The sequence below is a fragment of the Sphaerodactylus townsendi genome, linkage group LG01 (assembly GCF_021028975.2).
Source record: "Sphaerodactylus townsendi isolate TG3544 linkage group LG01, MPM_Stown_v2.3, whole genome shotgun sequence".
NCBI classification, from domain to species: domain Eukaryota; kingdom Metazoa; phylum Chordata; class Lepidosauria; order Squamata; family Sphaerodactylidae; genus Sphaerodactylus; species Sphaerodactylus townsendi.
The window spans coordinates 191,054,718-191,078,723 of NC_059425.1; the positions used below are offsets into that span (position 1 = coordinate 191,054,718).

Consider the following 24,006-nt stretch of genomic DNA (forward strand, 5'->3'; position numbering starts at 1 on the left):
ATCCCACCTATCTTTTCCTCTTTATCTATATACTTAGGAACTGTGTGTATGTGCCCTTACTTCTTACTGTATGATTGCTGGCAAACAAAATTTATATAAAAATATTTAAAACTGCTATTTGGTCTTTTGTGAATTCTCTGCAGATACGTTTCAAGCCATTTCTGGTATACATAGTCTTAAAAGATCCCTACCCAGCCTGCCTCTCGCCTTGCCAAGTCGAGTTATTTTCCCCATTGCTACTTTAAGATATTTGTGTGCTGTTACACTCTTAGCAGCTGGTGGAGATTCCTTAAAAATAAGTTAACAACCTGTGAAAGCTGGGTAACACTCAAGAGCCAACACTGGCCGATTACATACGAGGCATTTGTGGCGCCCTGTCTGGACCCAGCCCACCTTCCCCTGCCCAGGCGATGGAAGGCCCGTCTTTGCTCCCTGTCGTTGGGGAGCATCTCAGCTCTGCCAGCTTCTCAGAGGTTGCTCCGAAGGCTGAAGACACTCAAACGCAGTTAACTTAAAGAAAAGACCTTTATTGATTTGCGAAGACTTCTGGACTTCGTGTCTAGGATCCGTAGTGCATTATTGAGATGGTAACAATAACTTTTGAACTAGAAATGAAATGCTCTTATTGTACTTTTAAGTTACTGAACAGCTTGGATGACCCAAAGAGGAAGCTAGGCATGAAGAAGCCCCAGGCAATGAATTCTTGCTTCTTCCTTTCTACCTCTGTTTTATTTCGAAACTTCTCGTCTGCCTTAGTCCATTCGAGTCCAGCACCTTCTTTCACGCAGCAGCCAACCAGTTGCCTTGGAGGGCCAACAGACAAACCCCAATGATGCCAAGGCCTTCCCCAGATGCTGCCTCCTGGCCTTCCTGCCTAAGAACATACATGCATCCACATGTAGCGGCATTGCAGACTCCACCCCAACTCTTGCATTACACACATGAAAACAAATAATGCCCAACCTTTGTTTTGCAACCAGTTCATGTTCCCGCTCCCCACCTACTGACTTCTGCTTGTGCAAGCTGGCTTAGTAGGGTTACAGTTTTGCGGGAAAAGCTTCCCCGGGGAAGACCCTAAGGAAATACCTGGGGGATTTGGGCTGGAGGAGCCTGGGGGAAGCTGGGTTTGGGGAGGGGAGTGACTTCAGCCGGGGGGGGGGCAATGCCACTGAGCCCACCTCCCAGAGCAGCCATTTTCTCCCGGGGAACTGACTCCTTTCGCCTGGAGATTAGCTGGACTGGCGGGAGATCTCCAGTCACCGCCTGGAGGTTTGCAACGCTGATTGGGGAGATGAGATAAGGCCTGGAAACAGCCTGGAAACATTCAAGGGGGAAGAGGGCTGCGGTGCGGTTTTAAGAACGAACCCATCATTAGTAGACCCAACCCCGCCGCGTATTCACACGGGAAAGAGGACCCGCGGCGCATGCGCAGCTGCCCCACCTGGCTTTCTTGCGCTTCATCCATCCTGAAGTTCCTTCGATTTATCGCACGCCCCTTTCGGACCGTTGGCGTTTGATGACATTTGTCTCTTTGCGGCTGCCGTCTCTAGATGGGTCTTCTACGCATGCGTCCTTGTTGTCGGTGAAGGTCTTGCCCGCTGTTGGCATGGCGGTTGCCTGCAGGAAAACCTGGGCGACGCGAGGCGCCTGCACGAGTAAGTTCCCGGCGGCTGCGGCCTCTCGCCGCTCCCGTCCCCATTTCATTCCCCCGGCAGACCCCTCCCGTGGAGCCCCCGCGGGGTCTTGCCTCTGCGGCTCCGCAGAGGGAGGGCGGCGGGCGGGAGGGGAGGGGAGGGGAGGGGAGGCGCGGTTCTGGCCCGCTTTCCTTGCGCATTGGGACCCCCTCGGGCCTGGCTAATCCTCACTGGCACGGACCAGAGGACGGAGCCGCTGAAATGCTGCTGGGGAGAGATTGTGCTGCGCCCCTTTGCGTTGCTGGGTCACCCTTGGGAATGTGTGTCCCCTATTAGATGAGGTCGCTGCAAGTAGAAAGACACCTGGGAAGCAAGGAGAGGGGCCACACGTTGCAATACCTCTCTTTTAACAAACGTTTAACTGTATTTATTTCATTTGCTATCTTCTGAGACTGCGTGCCCTTAAAAGCAGTGTAATTATTCAAAATGTAACAGATCTTGTTCTTTATGAAATTGATGTAGTTGTTCCCTGGGTAGCTTTCGAAGCAACCCTGGAAGTATGAAAAGCGGTTTTAAGGTGTAGCAGGAAATAGGACCTTAACTGAACAGTTCACAGTATCTGGTTTTTGTTCATGTAGGGCTGCGAGCTCGAGCATGCGTACGTGAATGTAGTCCCATAGGACGTAGTGATCTTCCTGGTAAATATACACAAAATTGAACTGGAAGGCCATCTGGCCCAACCAGAAAACCATCATGAAGGATTCCTGGAACTTGGGCGCTGTGTGGTTTCCGGGCTGTATGGCCGTGTTCTAGCAGCATTCTCTCCTGACGTTTCGCCTGCATCTGTAGCTGGCATCTTCTGAAGATCCTCTGAAGATGCCAGCCACAGACGCAGGCGAAACGTCAGGAGAGAATGCTGCTAGAACACGGCCATACAGCCCGGAAACCACACAGCGCCCAAGTGATTCCAGCCGTGAAAGCCTTCGACAATTCCTGGAACTAATTTATGTATCAACTGCATGAAGCATCAAGGAGAGGGAAGATGTTTTTAGTTTCCACTGAGCTTGAAACTAATAGTTGTTTTGTCTCTTGAAGGGTTCTTTTCTGCCTCAGCCTTTCTCAACTGTAAAGATGGACAGCAACCAAAATTTAAGCCGCCTCCAAAGCCAGTCATTGTTGATGAATCAAAACCTCTTGCAGCAGAAAGACGGTAAAAAAATTCATCTGCATTTTCTTGGTAATGCAAAGGCCTAGTAGGAAGGGCACTCTGAGCAGGAAAATTATGTGAATCCAAGGAATGGAGGACACTGAAAGGCCCTAATAGTTTAGAAGCCTGCTGGGTGGTCTTGGACTAGTCATAGTTCTCTCAAAACTCTCTCAGCCATATTTACATCACACTGTGCCTGGTGGGCGGAGCTGGGGAGAAGGCATTTGTAGTCCACTTTGAGACTCCTCAGAGAAAAAGGGGGCTATAAAAACGATATGGCCTTCACCTGGATAGCTCCAGCTAGCCTGATCTCCTTACCAGATCTTAGAAGCTAACTTTGGTCTGTATTTGGATGGGAGACTACCAAGGAGTCCAGGGTTACAGTGCAGACAGTGGCAAACCAACTCTGAACATCTCTTGCCTTGCAAATGTTACCAGGGGTCACCATAAGTCAACTGTAACTTGGTGGCGAAAAATAAAAGAGAGCTGGTGCTTACCAGCCTCCAAAGATGTGCACAAATTCTTTCAAGTACTTAATGCGCATGACTCTTTGATGTCCTGCAGCAGTGTTGTTGGTGTGAATGATGTCTCTGTGTGTGAAAAGTGCAATGAAGTTGCAGCCAACTTACATTGACCCTATAGAGTTTTCAAATCAAGAGGCATTCAGCAGTGGTTTGCCATTGCCTGCCTCTGCATAGCAACGCGGGACTTCCTGAGTCGTTTCCTATCCACATATTAACCAGGGTCTTCTCAGCCTCCCAGATCAGGCCAGCCTGAGCCATCCAGATTTCCCCACTGCATGCTGAGGAGAATGCATCATGCATTTAATGAACTAACCCTTGTCTGCAAAAATGTACGCCATAAGGAATGTTAGTCCTTGTAAGTAGCCACAGGACTCTAATTCAGGCTTCATTCAAGCCTTGGTGCCACTTTCAGATGTCTGGTTTGGACTTAGAACATGTTAAATGCCAAAGCGGAGAATAGTTCTCTGATGAGAAGTGCCTTCATTGCTAACAGCAGGATGTAGAGCTTAGATCAGAGGGCGTGACTTTTGTGCAGGCTGAGTCTTGGGCAGGCCTAAGCTTAATAATTGACTGGCAGCAGCATATATTTAACATCTAGCCTTAGTTAGAAGTCAATTGCCCTTGAGACTTACTTGTGTTGCAAACTGAAGCTCCATCCAGGCAAGATGGAGTTGTTGATGTTCAGTGAGACGGCTGTTTGCAGACTGAGGAGTCAACCTCTCCAGGTGGGCTTGTGCTCCCCACAAAAGGGTGAGTTAATAGATTAGGGGCTGCTGCTGGTCCTTGGCCAATGGTTGGAGGCTCAAGTCTCCTCCACATCCCATGCAGCCTTTTGTCTGCTGCAGCTGAGTTGCCAGTTGTAGCAGTTCCTCAAAAAGCCACACAAACGAAAAGCAGGCATCTGGGACACACACACACATATGCACACCCCTTGCTTTCTTCACTAACCTTCACAGTCTTGGAGCATAAACATCAGACAGAAAAAGGGCTCAACAAAGTGTATCAGTTTCTACAGAATAAATAATCAGGGTCTCTTATTTCACATCAGAGACCCTGTTTATTTTTTCTGTTGAAATGTTTTTTTTCTGCCTGGAGTTTATGCTCCAAGGTACTTCTTGCCAGCTTTTTTTTTTTTTTTTTTTTTGGCGTTACCTAGATTTCAGCTTTTACAGAGGCGTTACAGCACTATGAAACAGTTGTTTGTGTTTTGTCTTTGTTGCATTTATAAGTTTACATAAAGTTATCCAGTTGCTTTTAATTTAGATTGTGAGCACTTTGACGCTGAGATAAGGTTTGATTACACTACTCTTGCTTTAAGCCAGTGGTTCTCAACCTGTGGGTCACAACACCTTTGGGGGTCGAATGACCCTTTTACTGGGGTCGCCTAAGACTCTCTACATCAGTGTTCTCCATCTGTAAAATGGATAAATGTTGGGTTGGGGGTCACCACAACATGAGGAACTGTATTAGAGGGTTGCAGCATTAGGAAGGTTGAGAACCACTGCTTTAGAGCCACGTGAGAGTTTGTAGTAGAAGGGAACTGCCTCCTCTCCTTCTCATTTAGTAGATTATTTGGCTGTTATCTCATTCGGCACATCTGGTACCTTAACACATTCTGGTGTATGGAGTTCTAATAAATGTTGTTTTCAGTTCATTACTAGTGGTTTTCACGCAGTCTTTTGACTTTAAAATTTAGATACAGTTCTGCTGCTTGGATTACTGGGTTCCCCAGAGGTGGCACAAACATTTTCTAAATAAATCATGTGCTTCTTAAGACACTGAATGACACGGCACTGTTTCTTAATGGCTTTCACGTTGTGTTTGACAGATTCTTGAGTCCCGAATTCATTCCGCCCCGAGGAAGAACAGATCCTTTCAAATTCTACCTTGAAAGGAGAGATATGATCCAGAGGAGAAAAGTACTGAACATTCCAGAGTTCTATGTTGGTCAGTAGGCATTTACAATACATACAGCACAATGGTGGCATCAGGGTACCCTATAAAGATGGTTCTGAAAATTTCTAACTGTACTGTTGGGTGTTCAGTTTAATAGATATTAACAAACAGAACAGTTAGATCTCCTGGCAAAATAATTTTGTTAAGTATCACAAAGGCTGAGCAACAACAATCTAAAAATGAATTAAACAAAATAAATCAAATTATTATCAAATGCACTTAAAATACAAATTTAAAAACACAAGCCTTGAATTTACTTTAAACTAAAAGCCACTGGACTGATTAGTTCTCAGTATGCAATATACAGTATACATGAGTATACATTTTATTTACAGTATACGTACTTATACATCAAGAATAATTGTTGATACAAATCCTGAAACATGAAAAAATAGAAAGTATTTTTAAAAGAACAGACAATGCCAAAAGTTTAAAACACAATTTTAAAAAATGCTTGCTAGGAAAAAAGCAAATCTATCTATATATATAAACACGAAATACCACTCACTGACTGACTGACTCATCAAAAGAACTCCAAAACCACCGAAACTACAAAGTTGAAATTTGGCACACCAGTTCGTTATGTGCTTCAGGTGCTCACTAAGAAAGAATTTTCCAAAATATTCACTTCCACTCGACTTATTAGATATTTACTGTTCAACTCTGGCCATCTGCATGAGCATTCTAAGGGTGACAGTTAAACACCATGAGTTTCATGTCCTTCAACATGGTATTTCCGATGGTTTTGAGTTCTTTTGATGTGTCAGTCAGTGAGTGGTATTTCGCGTTTATATATAGATAGCTTCGTTTCACAGGACATTTTAATGAAGGGCACTTTGAAGCTCTAACTCCATTTGTCGCATCGACAAGTTCTGCTAATGCCTACCAAACAACAAGCACAATTGATCCAATGGTGCACCAACTGCATTCTAACACCGCCCTCCTCAACGCATATGAACCTGTTCCTTCTGCTGAAACTACTGAAGGGAGAAGAGGAATTAAACGCAGAAAGCTATTTACTCATTGCATTAGAAAAAGACAACTACAGGAAGCTTCTGCAAAATATGCGAAAACCAACCCATCAATCCATAGACAGGCTGTGAGAAAATATGCTGCATGTCACCCCAAAGTTCACAAACAGGCTGTAAAGAAGTATGCTGAATGTCACCCCAAAATTCATAGAGAGCCTGTGATGAAGTATGCAAAGCGAAGCACGGATATCCTGCTAGTAAAATATATACAATAAAATAGATAAGATTTAACTTTTTGCAGAAAATGCAAAACTTCACAAAAGATCAGCCAAAATAAGAAAATCATGCTGGCCACAATAGACCACTAACACTCAAGTGTATTAAGTGCCACACTAGGATATCTGTGTCACAAAACAAATAGCAGTTGCTGTTATACACTGTTTCTAGTTTAGAGCAAACAAATCCTTCACCCTTTTCCTCAATGGGAGAAAATAAAACCATAAGCATCTGTCTGGAAATCACAGCTCCAACCCTTTACATGTTGATGCCCCACGTGCATTTCAAGGCCTTGAAAAGCTGAAAAAAATCCTAGCTTATCTGGTAGGTTTTGCCTGCCTTCATCTGTTTTCAACTTAAATTGTGTTTGAAGGCTGCTATTTATACAGAACACATACCATATAAAGTCGCGTATAAGCCGAAATTTTCAGCCTTTTTTTAGGCTGAAACATCCCCCCCTCGGCTTATAAGCAGGTCACACACACACACACACACTGCTTATTCATGCGTCGCATTGCCCTTTTAAGAAAACCATAGAACAGGCTGCCCCGAACAGCAGCTTCCCTGTAGACTTAGAGCCTGCAAGAAAGAAAGCCGGCAGCTTCCCTGAAACCACGCCTTAAACTGGGAGCCTTCAAAAAAGAAAGCTGAGTTAGAGAGCGGGACGAGGCATTCTCTGCTTCGCTTTCTCCTGCCTTCAGCACTTTCCCTCTCCCCAGATCCGTGTGCGCCCGCCTCGCCCCTCCTTAAAAAGCTTCCCAAAGGCTTCTGGGGCGCTCCTTTCCTCCAGCTGTGGCTCCTTTGCCGGCTCAGCACCCTGCCTCCTGATGGATCTTTCCCACCCTCAGCTTATATGCGAGTCAATAAAATGTCCCAGTTTTTTGAGGTAAAATTGGGTGCCTCGGCTTATATGCGGGTCGGCTTATACGCAAGTATATACGGTAGCTTCCGCCGACTGCCTGTGCAGTCGTTGTGTGGCCTGAATGACTGGTCTGACTCGGAGAGGAGCCGTGACGCTTTGGGGCTTTGCATGCAGAAGGTCCCAGGTTCAATCCTTGGCATCTCCAATTAAAAACAGACGGGAGGGAGGTCAGCCCCAGATAAGCCTCCACAGCTCCAGTGGCAGAGGGGGGATTCAAACCCGGTTCTCCAGATTAGAGTGCACCTACTCTTCACCACTACACCATGCTGGGTCTCTGGACGAGACTGTGTTCCTCATAGCAACACAGCAGCCTGTATAATGGGGCTTACTGGCTGCTCTTTGGACACTGGCTGTCCCTCTGCAGGGTGCACAAAGGGAGCACTTGGGAGAATCATGGGGCTTCCGTTTCTGATACTAAGCAGCATCCTGCCACAGACTGCTTTAGTGGCATAAATTTCAACGGGGGCCAAGGCTTGATAATATCACATGCACATCATCTGAGTCCAGCTATTTGTGCTTCTGCCACATGTATGCCAAGCAGTCGTTTGCACAGTCAGACCAGCAGAGAAGTTGGCATTAAAAGAATTCTTTGTTTTCCGGCAGGAAGTATTCTTTCTGTCACCACAGCAGATCCTTATGCCCACGGGAAGAAGAGCACTTTCGTAGGCCTGTGTATCCAGCGCTCAGGAAACGGACTTGGTGCAACCTTCATACTTCGGAACATAATAGAAGGACAGGGTGAGTAAACGTTTGAATGTGTCTCTTGAAAGAGATGGCATTCGACTCAGGATGTCTGAAGCAGCTGGCAGCAAACATTAATTCGACCTGCTCTCTGCAATCATTATGTAGTTGTGTAAAAAATAAATTCCAGTGCATCCTTCCAGTGCTCTGACTTGCATGGTTCAGCCTGCCCCGAACCCGTCCTATCTCGGAAGCTAAGTGGGGTCAGCCCTAGTGAGTGTTTGGATAAGAAACCACCGGGGAAGTCCAGGGCAGTGTCAGGGATGGCACCTAGTTGATTGAGATGCATTCCCAGCTCAATGTAGTGGTGACTGTTCTCTAGTAGCTGGAGGTGCATCCTTGTGAGGGTCTGGTACTCCAGTCAGTAATAAGACTCAAGGTAGATTCAAGAGCCGTGTCATCCCAACGGCCAAATAGCCGAAACTGGGGTTTGGCTCTCTGGCCCCAAGTATAGTTACAGTTTGACTCATTCCAGAATCCCCCCTCCCTCACATTCCCATAATAACAGCATGAGAAAGAGACATTGTTTTCGGGACAGGCAGGCTTCTCCTTCAGGAAGGCAGATAAGAAGTAGCCATTGAGCACTATTGCTAGTTTCATTGCAAGCGAATGAAAGAGGCCCCGTGGCCTTGGGCACTGATAATAGTTGGGCCGTCTGCTCCCAAGCTGTGTACGTGCCAGCTGTCAGGCTAAGTATGTCGCAGGCCTGACAATTCTAACCTCAATGGTAATCTCTACAAGATATATATATAACCAGTCTGCTATATGTTACCACTGCTGTAATGGGACATTCTTTCCTTGATTTCTTCTTTATGGCTTCACACGCTTTATGGCTTCACACTGACACCTTCTACTTCTATGGGAAACGGAATGTTTCCGTTGCTCTGTGGGGGCAGGAGGCCAGGTGACTTTATCTCTAACTTTTGTCGACTTTGGGGTTTCTTGGCTCTAAAGTAACTCTTTCTCACATTCTTTAAGAAAACAGGAGGGGGTGGGGTTGTTTCTGAATAAAGGAAGTATCAAAAGCCAGGTTTGCCAGAACTAGCTTTTCACAAGCTGGGTGCTTCATTGCCTTCCAGTAAACACTTCTGATCAACGATACAGAGTTCGTTTATTGATTCAAGGTCTAACAGGTAACTATGCAAAGACAGGCAATGGCAAACCACCTCTGTTCATCTCTGGCCTCAAAAACCCTTTTGGGGTCACCATAAGTTGGCTGTTACTTGATGGCACTTTGTATGCACTCAGTTATTTCCAGTTTGACTTTATTGGAGTATAAAGTCATTCAGGTGCAATTGCTGAATGTAAATATTGCTGAAAGTGGGCATTAGCATATCTGTAAGTTTTTATGAAGGCTTCATGGTGTGATATATCTAGTTTTTTTTAAAAGGTTAGACTGTTTATCTAAAGAGACAGCCGTATCTTTTTTTTATCTCTGACTATTGGCAGCTCTGAATTTTATTTCTGACTAGCAAATTAGTTGTTGTTGGGGGTTTTTTTGCTGCTGTGTGATTTCAAAGGTCATATTTTTACATGAACCAAAGTTGGACTGTGTGAGGTTTCATTGTTACCTTACTTGTCTGAGACTGCAATATCCATAACTGTATAAATAAAACTGGACTCCAGCTGTATCTTTCAACTTCAGGAGTTGAAATCTGCCATGAATTGTACAGCCCTGTCATCCAAGAGATCCGGGTGCTAAGGCTGGAGAAGAGGCTAGATGAGAACTTGATGTATTTACGAGATGCACTTCCTGAATACAGCGCTGTTGACGTTAACATGGTGCCTGTACCAGTTGCAACTAATGAAGAAGTTCCTGTCAACAAGGTAAATGGAAGTCTGTTCTTGGCAAATACTTGTGCCACAAACTCATTTTGCAAAAACCTAAAACAGTTGCTTGGAGAATCAGTTCTGCACCAGTGTGTGCTCCGGAGTTGTGCTACTGGCAGAGGCCTCCAGATAGGCTACGAGACGGCTGCCCATTCAAAGGGAGCTGCCAACCACCTCATAGGCAACATTGTCCATTGCAGATGGCAACCCACACCAGAGTTACTTCCTGACAGCAAATAAAAATGCTTCCATGTTATTGATCGCCATGGTTAGGCAAAGCCTTTCCCAGCTCTGGAGCATGGCAGGGCTTCCTCAGAGGAAAAATGTTTTCGCTTTATTTGCATATTAATTAAAACATCTACATCTCATCTTTCCTCATGGTTTGAGGTGGTGACAGTACTACTTGAAAGCATTCCCAGGTAAACCCAGAAGCGGAATTGCCAGCCCCATTCCTTTCTCCCCTTCAGGGACGCTTGCTGTTCACACCATCAGAGCAAACAGGCAGGCATGGCAGTGCCCCCCCCCCTTTCAGGAAGCTTTTCAGCAGAGATAGTTCCACAAGGGGAGAAGCCTGGACTGTGGTCGGTGCCGGACAGGCCGCCCGAAGGAGTGAGCTAAGCAGCAGATGGATGCCTGATGAGCCTAGGAGGTTAAGAGCTCGTGTATCTAATCTGGAGGAACCAGGTTTGATTCCCCACTCTGCTGCCTGAGCTGTGGAGGCTTACCTGGGGAATTCAGATTAGCCTGGGCACTCCCACACATGCCAGCTGGGTGACCTTGGGTTAGTCACAGCTTCTCGGAGCTCTTTCAGCCCCACCTCCTCACAGGGTGTTTGTTGTGAGGGGGGGAAGGGCAAGGAGATTGTAAGCCCCTTTTTGCTGCTCCTACAGGAGAGAAAGGGGGGATATAAATCCAAACTCCTCCTCCTCCTCTTCTTCTTCTTCATGGGGACATATAGAAGGACAAATGGGTGGGTGATGAAGGTCTGTGCATTCCTGGCGGCTAGTCCAGCTGGATCAGTTGCAGTTTCCAGGTTGTCTTCAAGCATATCTGTGCTTAGTTTCTGACACAGGAGTGTAACCAAACTAAACGGAATCAAAATACCTGTCACTAGGATTAAGTATTTCATTTATTTATTTTTATTTTACTTTATTTCCATCATGCCTGTCTCACCGAGAGTCAGGGCAGATTACATAGTATGAGTCAATACAATCAAAGGATTTAGAAAAACTTTAAACAAAGAATAAGGTATATTATCCAGGGAATGTTAACACCATGTAAAAAATGCTGTTCCAGAAGCATAAAAACAGAAAACAGACAATAAGGCGTCTTGTATAAAGTTGTATAGTTCACAGTCCGCTCCCTTTATAAGAACACGTTTCCAAACCATTTTGTTAAAATTCAGCTCTACCACCTTTATCAAAATGCCCTCCTGGACAATTCCATATTATGTAGTTATTAGAATTGATAGCGAATTGGACAAGGGGAAAAATGTTACCAGCAGGCAATTCTTCTGTAATATCCCTTTAACTGTTGCTTTTGCCACACACCCCTCAATAGTAATTAATTGCTCCTATAAGCCCTCTTTATTGTTATGATTGAAATATTTTAAAGCCTGTAGTCTGCAGGGCAAAACAGGGCAAAAATTAAGAATATTTAGTTGGATCCAACCAGCTTTTCTACTGGTGAGAAAAGGGAAAGGGGTCCTCTTTGAGCATGAAAAAGGCGGGACCTGCCTGTATGAAAGGCCTGAGGGGTGGAACTGGGGGGGACGAAGTTCAGTGGCCCTGAGTGGAAAAACAGAGTGGGTGCAGCCCACCAATTTATGCACTCTGGCACGATATGGAAAAAGGTGTAGCAGCTGATCTACAATTGTAAACTATTATTGTGAAAGTTGTATGGGGGGGCGAAAATGTGTAGATCAGACATAATTACTGCCAAAGTTAAGGTGAAATCAAATGGGGGGGGGGCGCGAGGCGATGTCTCGTGAATGGTGGCAGATCATTGCTCAGTCAAAGGGTACCATCTGAAGCCAAGTTACAGCTTCCTAAGCTCATGGACTTGCAAGGGTGTAACTTTGCTAAGAATGGCACTGTAAAGTGACCTAGGGTACAAGAACACTTGCCTGGGAGTAGGCCCAGTGGTGTACCTCACCGGCCGGGTCACCGCGCCTGGCGTCTCTCTTCATAATTTTATTTTCATTACCCGTTTGGTGACTGAATTATCTGTTGGTAGAATTGTATTATTATGCCAGTAAAGGGAGTTGAGTTGAGTAACCATTCCTGACACTGCTGGTCACTGCCTCTGATGGGAGGTCACTGGGAGCCAGGGGGCGTGCAGTACATTTGCCAAGAAACCCAGTGAAATGGATGCTCTGACTTAGTTTCATTCCTTCCAACTGTGCTAGATGAAGGTCAAGATGAAACCCAGACCTTGGTCCAAACACTGGGAACATCCAAAATTTAACATCCAGGGCATCAACTTTGACTTTTATCTTACGGAAAAAGACCACGAGAAAGTGAAAGCATGGAGCATGCCTTGGAGAGAATTTGATATGATGAAAGAATATGATACATCAAAACTTGAAAAAAAAATTTGGGAAGAAGTGAATGCAGAACTGAAGAACTAAGTGATGTAATCCCGGAAGACTTTCTCCAGAAAGACCAACTCTGTCCATTTTAGTAGACTGTTTCTTTGACGCAGGCCTCTGAAATAAATAAGCACATGAAATGGTCGGCTTCTGCTGAGTATCTGGCGCTTCTTTCTCCACCTTATGTGTGGGTGCAGTACAAAGTGATGGCAACTCTTTGCTTCTTTTACCTGCTTCTGTGAGTTCGTTCTATCTTTTGATCAGATGGGGCTGACCATCTTTTAAGTCTGTGGGCAGTTTTGGAATTCTAATGGGAAGGTGGTGGGCACAACCATAAAATGGCCACCATGAGAGTGGGGCCCCACACACAGGGAAAGGCGAAATGCACAGGTCAATACAAAATAAAACCATCGCTGTATTGGTTGTTGTGGGTTTTTCCGGGCTATGTGTCTGTGTTACACACTGTGTCCAGTGAGAAAGGAATATTTAGTGGGCAACACACATTGTGTAACAGACTTCTCTCTGTGATACACCTCCGAAGATGCCAGCCATTGATGCAGGCGAAACATTAGGAACAAGATCTACCAGACCACGGCCACACAGCCCGGAAAACCCACCACAACCAGTTGAGTCCGGCCGTGGAAGCCTTCGACAAAACATCACAGCATTATCAGCTTCTGCCAAAAAATGCTATTTTAGTCTTGACAGCCAAGCAGAAGCCCTTCTGGGCAGGAGCGCCACATCAGCCTCCCCCACTTGGTGGGATCCAGGGAAGGTGTCAGCAGGCGCCCTGATATCTGTGGGCACCACATTGGGGATCCTTTTGTACAAGGTGCAAAATAAGCTTGCTGATTGATTGATTGATTGATTGATTGATTGATTGATTGATTGTTTGGACTTTTATACCGCCCCATCCCCAAAGGGCTCTGGGCAGTGTACAACATAAAATATGATTACAAATAAGTTACTAAAACCTTTAAAACAGCGATAACAATAATAGAGGTGTCCGCCAACCCCACTTTTAAAATTCTCCCCGAGAGAGGGAGGGCGGCGAGTCCCATTAGATGATAGGCCCAGATGAAAGAGCCAACTGGGGGGGGGGGGGGACCATTTCAGCGGCTGGTCCCTCCAAAGGCCCGGCGGACTTACTGTAAAGGGTGACTGTGAGCCAGGCCCTCCTGCCTCTGACCCCCACTGGGCCCAGCCTCTGGCCTCACTGTCCTGTAGCAAAGTGCAGCAGCAGCGTCGTTGGAGCAAGGACAGGCCAGGAGAGGAGGGACCCGCTCCATCGACCGGCCTCCCCAGCTGCGAGCCACACATGAGCTGCGGTTCAGCCACCCATGGTCTAGTTTTCCATACTTGTTGTCAGGCTGGCCACATAACATGCAGCAGAGAGAGAGGCTGGAGTGTCCTTTGGAGTGCTGGCGTAAACTCTCCAACCTTACCCGGATGAAAAAAAAATGTTTCTGGGTATTAATAGTAGTAGTAGAAGAAGAGTTTTTATATCCACTTTTTTCTTCCTTAAAGAGCCTCAGAACTCCTTCCCTTCCTCTCCCCACAACAGACTTTGTGAGGTAGGTGGGGCTGAGAGAGTTCTGAGAGAACCGTGACTGACCCTCTTAACCACCACACCACTGGGGCATGACCCCACAGGCAGTGGCAGGTCTACAGGAAAGGCCAACATAGCAGAAAACGGAAGGATGTTTCATCATCAAAGAAATGTTGTGCAAATCCTATGAGAGGAAGAGGAGGATATACGGAGTTCTGCTTTGAACATTTGTAGCAGCTTCTATCCCAGCTTTTCCTGCATGAAGAAGACAATGTACCTTTTACTTTTCTGTTCATAGTTTAGGGCGTAAGCCTAAACTGGTCCCACTGAGATGTCTCATTTTATTCAATGGAACTTACTAACAGGAAAGTGTTTTTAAATACTAGCAGCCTCTAGTCAGCGTGGTGTAGTGGTTAAGAGCAGGTGAACTCTAATCTGGAGAACTGGGTTTGATTCCCCACTCTGCCACTGGAGCTGTGGAGGCTTATCTGGTGAACTAGATTAGCTTGTTCACTCCAACACACGCCAGCTGGGTGACCTTGGGTTAGTCCCAGTTCTTCGGAGCTCTCTCAGCCCCACCTGCCTCACAGGGTGTTTGTTGGGGAGGGGGGAAGGGAAAGGAGATTGTAAGCCCCTTTGAATCTCTGCAGGAGAAAAAGGGGGATATAAATCCAAACTCTTCTCCTTCTCTCTTCTTAAACTCTTCCCTTATTTGAGAAGTGAACCACATAACCTTAATTCTTGTTATGTGACAAAATGAGTTTTAACTCAGGAAATCTTGTACCTTGAAAAATGTTACTGGTCTCCAAGGGGCTACTGGACCAGAATACTATTCTACAACTACAGTAACACATCTATCCCCCCTCCTCCTCCCCCCCCCCCGAAGCTTAGCTTGTTTTTGAATGCCAGCTTTCAATTGTAATCAACTATTAAATGTACTGGATTCCCACCCCCACCCCTGGCCTTTTCCTTCATACATGGAGAAGGCAGCAGAAGCAATGGCACCCATCTTCCAGAGCTGGACTAGAGTCCAGCAATACCTGGGTTCCCTTGCTCTGAAATTTAAAACTAACAATCGACTATAGTCTTACAACTGAAACCTAAACTTGAGTCTATTGATGGCAGATTCAGCAGCATCCTATAAAGTGTATTTCCCAGTTCTTCACAGCATTATCCAAGACTAGGGAAGAAGAAAGAAGGCAAGAAAGAACGAGAGGGGTGGAAGGCTGCACAGTTGGTCATCAATAGCCAAGATTAATCATGGAGAGGAATAGTGGGCAATGGGTGCCCTCAACCAAATGACCCGTCAAACATCTTATTGGCCCTGTGGAGCTGATTATGGTCCTGCAGCACCGTAGGCGTTGTGAGGGGGCGGTGGGGTGTGTGTAAAGGATTCAATGGTGTTGATAGTGAAGTAACGTTGAGTGCATTCCACAGCCCGGGCGATGGGCCAGATGCATCGGCGGAGACCTTATCGTTGCGCGGGAGATGAAGACTCTGTTCCCATGGGAAGCAGGAAGGGGGGATGGGGTGAAGATGGTATTACTTAAGCCTGTGCTTCTGGCGGGAAAGTGTCATTCCTGCCCTCTGCGTTAATACCGAAACTTTCTAAAGATGTCTTAATCAATGGACTTTTACCTCGAAGCCTTTTATTTCTCGTCTAGCGGAATTCCCTTACATTGTGGCAGGAATCTTGAATTCATCTATATTCTTGTGCAGTGGACCTCTCTTGTCTTGCGATGGAAGGTTGAATGTTACTCACGGAGGTCGCGGTAGCCCCAAAGAGGAGCTCCGACCTTTCCCTTCTGGATCTGGAGAAACCTTGACGGGAAAGCGAGGCCTAAACTGGTGGCTCTTTCCCGTCCTCACGTATCAGCGAGAAGTCTTCGCTTTACTCCGTTGGAGCGAGGGGCGGTAGCCCGGCGACAATAGGAACTTCCATGAGTGGTTGCAGACGTTATCCATGGATCGGCGCCTGTGGTCGGATCTCTACCGTTCACCGTGTGGATTACAAACCTCCAGATGCAACCCTGTCATGGAGGAGAGCAATGAGCGACACTTTCATCGCGGCAACCAGAAGGAATCCATTGAAGCGATTCCCTGGACTTCGATATTTTGGTGATAACTCCCCAAAAAGAACCATTGGCATAGCACCAGGGCCCGTCCAAAAGGACACGGGACTCAACCTGGAAGTTGGGAGGAATATCCGGTACGCTTCCCAATCGGACCACAGCATCCGGTCGGCGGCCGCACCTGCTGGGGAATTACTCGGGGAACCCGCAGGTGGTATTCTGACAGCGGACTACGGTGTCTCCGATGGCTTAAGCTTCCTGATGGCGAAGAGTCTGAAGAAGCCTACCATTCCCAACCCGGACCGGTTTCCTCTCCGCCCGAGACTGGGATATGAGGAAGTGCAAACTTCGAGATACTATAGCGGCATGGAACGCGTGAAGCGCCAGCTATGGGGAGGAGGAGGCGGGAACTGAACGTTGCTGCCAGCAAAGCGAAAGCCTGCAGAGGGACCGAGACGGGAACAGCTTAGCGCAAAGAGAGTCCAGCTTCGAGTTGGACGGCGTGGTAAAGAAGCGGCGCTCCAGCGACAATATGCCCAGAATCTGGTCAGTCCATGATAAAGTCCTGGAACAGTCCAGACGCTGGATTTACAGCGGCAGCGTTCGAAACATGCGCCGCGCAAAGTGAACTCACTGAAAGCCCTTAAGCGGGGCCGAACGCTGGTTAAGTTAGAGCGAGAAAAAGCTGCTTTGCATCAGCACGCAAGATACGTGGCTGTAAGAGAGCTGGCTGCGTTGGAGAGGGAACTAAGGAGGCAACGAACCAGGGGCCCCAAGTTGGAGCCTATGCTGTTACTGATGCGGTGGGGGGGCCCGCGTGCCTGAGTCCCGCCACCCAAGCGCCAGCGGCACCGCCAGCGCCCGATTCCGGCCCCGGTACGCAACAGCTGCCTGCCCAACCTGCTCAACCAGCATAACCCACCTCCCCAGCAGAAGGCGTAAGAACGTCGAGCAGGCCTGCTATACGGCCCCGATACCAGCCCGTTTTGATGGGTTCCGGCTTGCAAACTTCTACTTCATCTTGCAACTCCAATACCCGCAGGAGAACTATGATGATCTATATACCGGTCTGAAGCGAGCGAAAAATACGGGACATCATTTCCCGGTCCCTGGATGGGGCAACATGCGACGGCGTTGGATTAAATTGACTGTTTTGGATTTTGCAGGATGAGGACTCTCGTTACTGATGCCGCATTCCTCCAAGCTTTAGAAGCTTTCAAGATCAAGCCGGAGAATGAAAGCTATCCGCACCATCAAAACCATCCAGCAAGGCAACCGCCCGTTTGCAGGAATTACATCCGTGAATTTCCGATGCGGCGGCTGCTGGAAAACTTCCTCCTGAGTGGCCTGAGCGGCATGAAAATCACGAATACTTCTCAGATGCGGTGGACCCAGCAAACTGCGTGAAACGGTGTTTTTTTAATTGGGGTTCCTCATTACCATTCGCGGATTAGATCAGTTTACTTGGGGTGCACCTGGTAGGCGTCTCGTTTGGAATCGCTTCGTCAAGGGAAGCGCTGCGCCCTAAAACCACTACTGTGTCCGCAAATCCAAGCCCAGCAGCTCCTACCCCGAAACCACCTCTGAGCATACGTCGCCCGACTTGGATTATTAATCTTTACTGCGGAGGAATGGCCAGGTCATCCCCAGCATAACTGACCAGAAGCAAAAACCAACGTTCCAGCTCAGCGCCTCCGTCCTGCCAAACCTTCCGCGGAGTCAGGGCCACTCCCACTGGCTTTCGTCTAAGCGGTGACGAAGGCGACCCAGAGGAGGGAAGCAGCTGTTTGCCTTTCTTCAACCCCCCATGGACATGGGTGGCCGACTCTATTGCTGGTGAGTGAAGGCAGCTCCCCATTACTATTCAAGCATTTCTGGCCAACCCCGCTAAACACACTGCGCATTACTTAGCCTCGGCCCTTGTGGATTCGGCTGCTCCACTAGCAATCTGACCCCAGGTGGCAGAGGAGCTGGAGTCTAGACGCAATTCCCCTAGCTAAGCCCATACCATTCACCCAAATGGGCCGAATGACTGAGCCCCTCGAGAAGCAGAAGGACCCGTTGAGTACAAAACACGGCCCGGTTCTCCTCGGGTTATACCGACCATTGGGGAGAAATTAGATTTCATTTTGCAGCGCCAGTGACTAAACCTCCATAGTTTTGGGCATGCCTTGGATTATTACATGAACAAGAAAGTTCATTTTGGAAAGAAAGGATCCTAGAATTCGCACTGAGCCCTCCCCTCGCGGTGTGAACACACATGAATTGGGAAGAAAACCCAGCGTCTCCTGGCTACACCCCCTCCCTGGCTTCCTCAGTGATTGCTCCCGATTCTATTGGCATCCCACCTGCATATCGCATGATCTAGCCAGAGTTTTCAGAACAGGAATCGCGATCAGTTGCCACCCCACAGAGACACTGACTGCCAAGAATTGTCGTACAACCAGAACTGGCACAACTACCCAAAGGGTGAGAATCTACCGCATGAGTCCCCAATGAGGAGAAGGAACCCCGTGCCTTCTTAGACGCGGGGAACCAGAGGCTTATACCGGCGTGGGGTTGTCACGGTAGACTACCAAAGAAACACACACCGCAGCTGCTCCGTTTTGTTTTACGTCAAAGAAAGATGGAGTCTTCTGGCTTTGCACTGGAGTACTCGAGGTCTCAATCACGGTTTCCCTGTCCAATAAATATCCTTTGCCTTTGATCCAAGGACAGCGCAGATGCGCTTCGACAAAGGACGCATTTTTTACTAAAGTGGACTTGAGAGAAGCTTTTACCAGAGTCGCAGAATTGCTGGAAGGATATGAACACCTGACTGCGTTTAACACAAAGAAGTTTGGACAGTTTGAATATTTAATAATGCCATTAGTTAAGTGGGGCCCCGAACTTTCATGGCCCATATCAGCGAAGTTCTCCATGATTTACTGTACAAGGGGAGTTGTTTGGCAGCAGCATGCCAGATGGCGTTTGTTTACTCCTAATATGAAGAGCATGAAATATTGGTTGGAGGTATTGAAAGCAGCGATAACTTTCTCTCTTTGCCAAACTCTCCAAATGCTGTTTTCATCAGACCTCCATTGACTATTTGGGTTACGGATCATCGAGGCTTAAAAAAAAATGGATCTGCTAAAATTGGCCAGTCCTCAATGGCCTGCCTGGCCGCAGAACTCCAGTCGTTTCTTAGTTTTGCTAATTTCATCGTGATTTTATGCCCCAATTGCTGAACTGACTCTCTCCATCTCACATCTTACGCTACTAAGGGTAAAAGATCCACTGTGTCATGAAGCCGGTTTTGCTTTCCTGGTCGAGATATCCAAACAGCTCTTTCAACTAATAAAATCTGGCGTTACTACAATCGTAATCCTATTCCTAAAGCACCCTGACCCGAATCTCCGGTTTGTGGTTCCGTGGGACGCCTCGGACAAAGCACTTTGGGGCAGGCCTGTTGCAGAAAAAATAAAAGATGTAGTGGAGACTGGTTCGATGTGCTTGATTTGTCTAAAGAATTACTCACAGTGCCGAACTCAACTGGATCTCGGTGGGAGACAAAGACTGCGACCATGCCAACTGGGGTGAAGACTCTCCACTTCAAGCGCACTAACTGGAGGGCTAAACACCCCTTTCGAAGTTTGGTGGGATCGCATAAGGCTTCCGGCAGCGTAACCACCCCCTCAAGATGTCATAAAGAGCGAACCGTTCAAGGGCCGTATTTCTTTTCTGGTTTCTCTTTTACAGTCCATTTTTTCCCTGGGAAAACCAGCAGAGCTGGCTGGCGGCTCAGCGCCTTCACCGAGGGTGGGAGCCAGCTCTTCACGAGACATTCCACGCGCTGTTCTTTCCCCTCCCAGTTGGGGTTGGCTGTCACCCGATCTCAAGCGTCCACTTCCTTCCGCCTCCACCCGTTCCCGTAGTCTGCGTCTCTCCTTTCCTGCTGCGGGGAACTGGAGGCGGGGAGCTGCCGGTATCAGCGGCGAAGGAGACTCCTAAATTAACGTTTGGAGAATGGAGTTTGGCGGAGGAGGGAATATTTGATGCGATGCCTCCCTTCGCATAGCAGAGTTCTTGAAGCTTCTGCGATGGCGCCACGTTCGGCTGGACATTTTGGCTTTTGACAATCCTCTGCATTTTAGCCAGCCGGCAGTTCTGGTGTGCCGCAAGCATAGATCTTTCAGGGCATACGTATTAAAGGCTACTTTCGGTTTGTGCAGAAGCCAAAACCATCCCGGGAAAGCCCATGGACTAACGAAACCTCCTCCCGGTAGCCTCCGCCCTTGGGAAGTCATCTCCATGGATTTTATTACAGATTTGCCCCGGAAGGTGGCGGCATCACGGTTTTATGGGTGAGTGGTAGACTTATTCTCTAAGCAAAGCCCATTTTATTCCATGTGCTTCCATCCCTCTCAGCTCCTAAGTTAGCGCGGCTGTTTATTCAACATGTTTTGCCGTCTCCATTCAGCCCCACGTATCGGTGGTCCTCGACCAGCGGCCCCAATTCATCATCCTTCAAAGAGTTCTGGAAAGAACTTTGCAGGGTTTGTTGGGGGGCATCACGTCGCCGCCCTACTGCGTTCAAAGTGATGGGCGGTAGGCGGAGAGAACGTAACAGAACCCTAGAGTAGTATTTACGCTTGTTACACCAACTACCACCAAGACAATTGGTCGAAGCTTATTCCGCTTTGGGAAATATCATACTAACAATAACGCGAGTTCATAGTAGTACAAAGAAAAAACTCCTTTGAAATTGTCGCAATTGGTCGGCTCCTTCCGCCAAGTTTGCCCTACAACTTCACCAATAGCAACTTTGGACTCTTCTGCAGAATTTCAACGGTGGATTTCATCCCTGAAGCAGGATGGAAGTCGGTCCAGACCGCCTTACAACAAACCAAAGGACTCCCAAAACTGCATAAGCGGATAAACACGGCTCAGATTTCCCTCTGCGTGTGGGCTCCTGGGTGTATTTTATCTACAAAAATCTCAGAAGGCGTGCATAAATATTCCAAACTTGGCAAGAGATTTGTGCAGGACCTTTTCAGATTACTAAGAGGCGGTTACATGATGTCGCTGCTGGCTTAGATTTGCCTAACTCTCTGGCTCCTGTCTTCCATTTCAACTTGCTCAAGGAGGCTCCCTTCCACGATGCCTGTACGTACCGCACTACGGAGAGGCCCCCCCCCACCGTTATTATTGATGGCCTGTACAAGCATTCGCGAAATTGGCGCTTATCTGGACTTCTAAACTTTAATCGCGAAAGCTTTGGCAATATTTAAGGCGGATTTCTTAGGTGGGATATTCCTCTGGAGGCAATCAATGGGTTTATTCGAAAACATTGCCAGAAGCCCCCACCCTTTATTTCTGCTTTTCACAGCGCCTTTCCGGCGATAAACCTGGGGAAGAGATTGGCGGCTAACTTCCAAGGGAGGCAGAGTGCCAAAAGGATTCAATAGTGGTGTTGATAGTGAAGGTAACGCGGAGTGCATCTCCACAGCCCGGGTGATAGGGCCCGTAATGCGTCGGCGGAGACCTTATCGTTCAACAAGTTGGCCGGAGATGAAGACTCTGTTCCCATGGGGAAGCAGGAAGGGATGGGGTGAATGGTATTATAACCTGTGCTTCTGGCGGGAAGTGTCATTCCTGCCACTGCGTGTACTTGAGCTTTCTAAGATGTCTTAATAAATGGACTTTTACTCCCAAAGCCTTTTATTTCTGCGTCTATGGAATTCCTTACAGTGTGTGTGTGTGGTCTGAGCTCTGGGCGCTGGTCCCACAAGGCAAATGGGGAGCACACTGGAAGCAGCAGACCAGCCTTCTTCTATTGGGGGGCCTGCTCTGGTCTGGCCACCTCTCTTGAAGGCTGGGTTCCACCTTGTTCCTTAATGAGCACATCCTGGCAATCCAATCCCTGCCCTCCCACACACACGCACACTTCCCTCCTTTGCATTCCCCTCGGGCCGGGGGCATCCTATGTTGAAGCGGGGAGCACTCTGCCAGGCTTTGGACTGGGAACTTTGCAGGACTGCGACCCTCAAGTCTGTGCCGGTGCAGTTTGCAAGGGTCTGGAGCTGAGTTTGGTGAACAGAGCCCTTCGTTGCCTTTTACCCAGAGATGCACAAGACTGGGACTTTCTGCGTGCTGCCAGATGTATTAATGCAGATGTATTAATCCCTTGTAGTCCTTTTTGATTTAATGTTCATCTGACACCATCTGGATCTGATACGGCAGGCACAGTGCAATGATCAGAGGGCTGGATTGAGATCTGGGAGACTTTGGAATCCCTCCTTTGCCATGGAAGCTCCCTGGGTGACCTCAGGCCACGCCTTCTCTTTAAGCCTGCATCACAGGGTTCTTTGTGATGAAGCTAGAAAGGAGGACAGGAAGCTACTTTGGGTCCCCACTGGGGAATAAAACAGAGTATAAATATCCATATAAGTAAGAAAAGAGAATTAGCTGTGAGATACTGGGCTTAGCGATAACTAAATGAAATTCCAGTCTGAAAAAACACATTGTCAGAAATCTCACATGAAACCCAGGAAACTTCCACGGGATCCACTGTGTGGGGGCAGATCACTGATATCTGCCTAGAGCTGCCAACCTCCAGACAGGCCTCGAGATCTCCAGACTACAGAAATTGGTTCCACTGGAGAAAACGACCGCTTTGGGCGAAGTAAATCCCACCCTTTCTGGGCTCCATGCAGAAATTCTCAGAAATGTCAGGACCCGGAGTCAGTGGCCCCTCCCGTTCATGGGCTCACTGTGGTCTTCCTCACAGTCTTGTTCTACAAATATTTCACCCCACTCTTCCTCCAATGGTCCCTGGGGTGGGGCACGATGCTCCTCCATCTTGCCCTCACAAAATGGTTTTTCCTCTCAGTTGTTTCTCTTAGAACTCTGCTTGCTTGGCCGTCCCACCCCGCAAAGTGCCCCCCCCCTTTAAGTTTTAAAAATGATATTTCAATACACAAAACAAACATAAATTACAGATGTGGATTTTGGTTTTTTTTTACCAATTATATCCTTGATTATATCCTTTTTTACCAATTATATCCTATGCAGACTTTTGACCTGTAGTGTTTGGTTTGTCTCTAGCATATATAGGGGAAATGAAACAGATGATAATAATAGTCTACCAATAGCTTCATAAACATGGACACAAAATTATTGTTTTGCTGGAACAGGCGACTGAGGGGGATTATCGGGGCGCAGTGGTGTGTCTTCATGGCCTTTAAACTGGTTTAAAAGGATCAGCCTGTCCTTACTGTGGGAGCTGCAAAATAATCCCCAAAGGGTTCTGCGACCCTTAAAGGAGGATGAGCCACAGACCTCTGCGGGACTCGAACCCACCACTCCTGCTGCGGACCCCCAGGGTCCCAACTAGCCTGGTCTTTGGGAATCCCACTCAGCACCTTGCACAAAAAGGTGGGTGGCTGGGGGAAAGAAAGGAGAGCCCGAAGCGGCTGGCTGGCGGCGTTGTTCCCCGCTCCTCCTCGCCACAACAACCCTGCCAGGTGGGCTGTTCTTTCTATTTATTCCCCGCCCTTTGCAATCGTCTGAGGAAAGGCGGCCCAAGTCCCACTCATGACCCCATATAAAGACCGGGGCGGGGCGGGGCATGACGGCCAATTCTAAAGGGGAGGGGCTTCCCTCCGAGGACGCCGCTGGGCCCCCCCCCCCCGCCCCCAGAGGCGGCCTGGGCCGGGCGCGGAGGGAGGGAGGGGAGGGGAGGGGAGGGGAGGG

General features: G+C 47.7%; 1 protein-coding gene across 1 annotated transcript; it reads left to right on the top strand.

The window, feature by feature from the left end:
- The first annotated feature begins 1,501 nt into the window (after positions 1-1,501).
- MRPL19 (mitochondrial ribosomal protein L19) lies at positions 1,502-12,795 on the top strand. Its single transcript, XM_048502127.1, has 6 exons — positions 1,502-1,655; positions 2,730-2,844; positions 5,194-5,312; positions 8,094-8,228; positions 9,877-10,058; positions 12,469-12,795. The coding sequence occupies exons 1-6, from the start codon at positions 1,517-1,519 to the stop codon at positions 12,688-12,690; spliced, it is 912 nt and encodes a 303-aa protein (XP_048358084.1). The 5' UTR covers positions 1,502-1,516; the 3' UTR covers positions 12,691-12,795.
- The last annotated feature ends 11,211 nt before the right edge of the window (positions 12,796-24,006 follow it).

What these genes read in the sequence shown, in the direction of transcription:
- MRPL19 (XM_048502127.1), top strand. Translation starts at nt 1,517, where the DNA reads ATGACATTTGTCTCTTTGCGGCTGCCGTCTCTAGATGGGTCTTCTACG. An exon ending in GACGCGAGGCGCCTGCACGA is followed by an intron (nt 1,656 to 2,729) that starts GTAAGTTCCCGG and finishes TGTCTCTTGAAG; the next exon opens with GGTTCTTTTCTGCCTCAGCC. An exon ending in CATTCCAGAGTTCTATGTTG is followed by an intron (nt 5,313 to 8,093) that starts GTCAGTAGGCAT and finishes GTTTTCCGGCAG; the next exon opens with GAAGTATTCTTTCTGTCACC.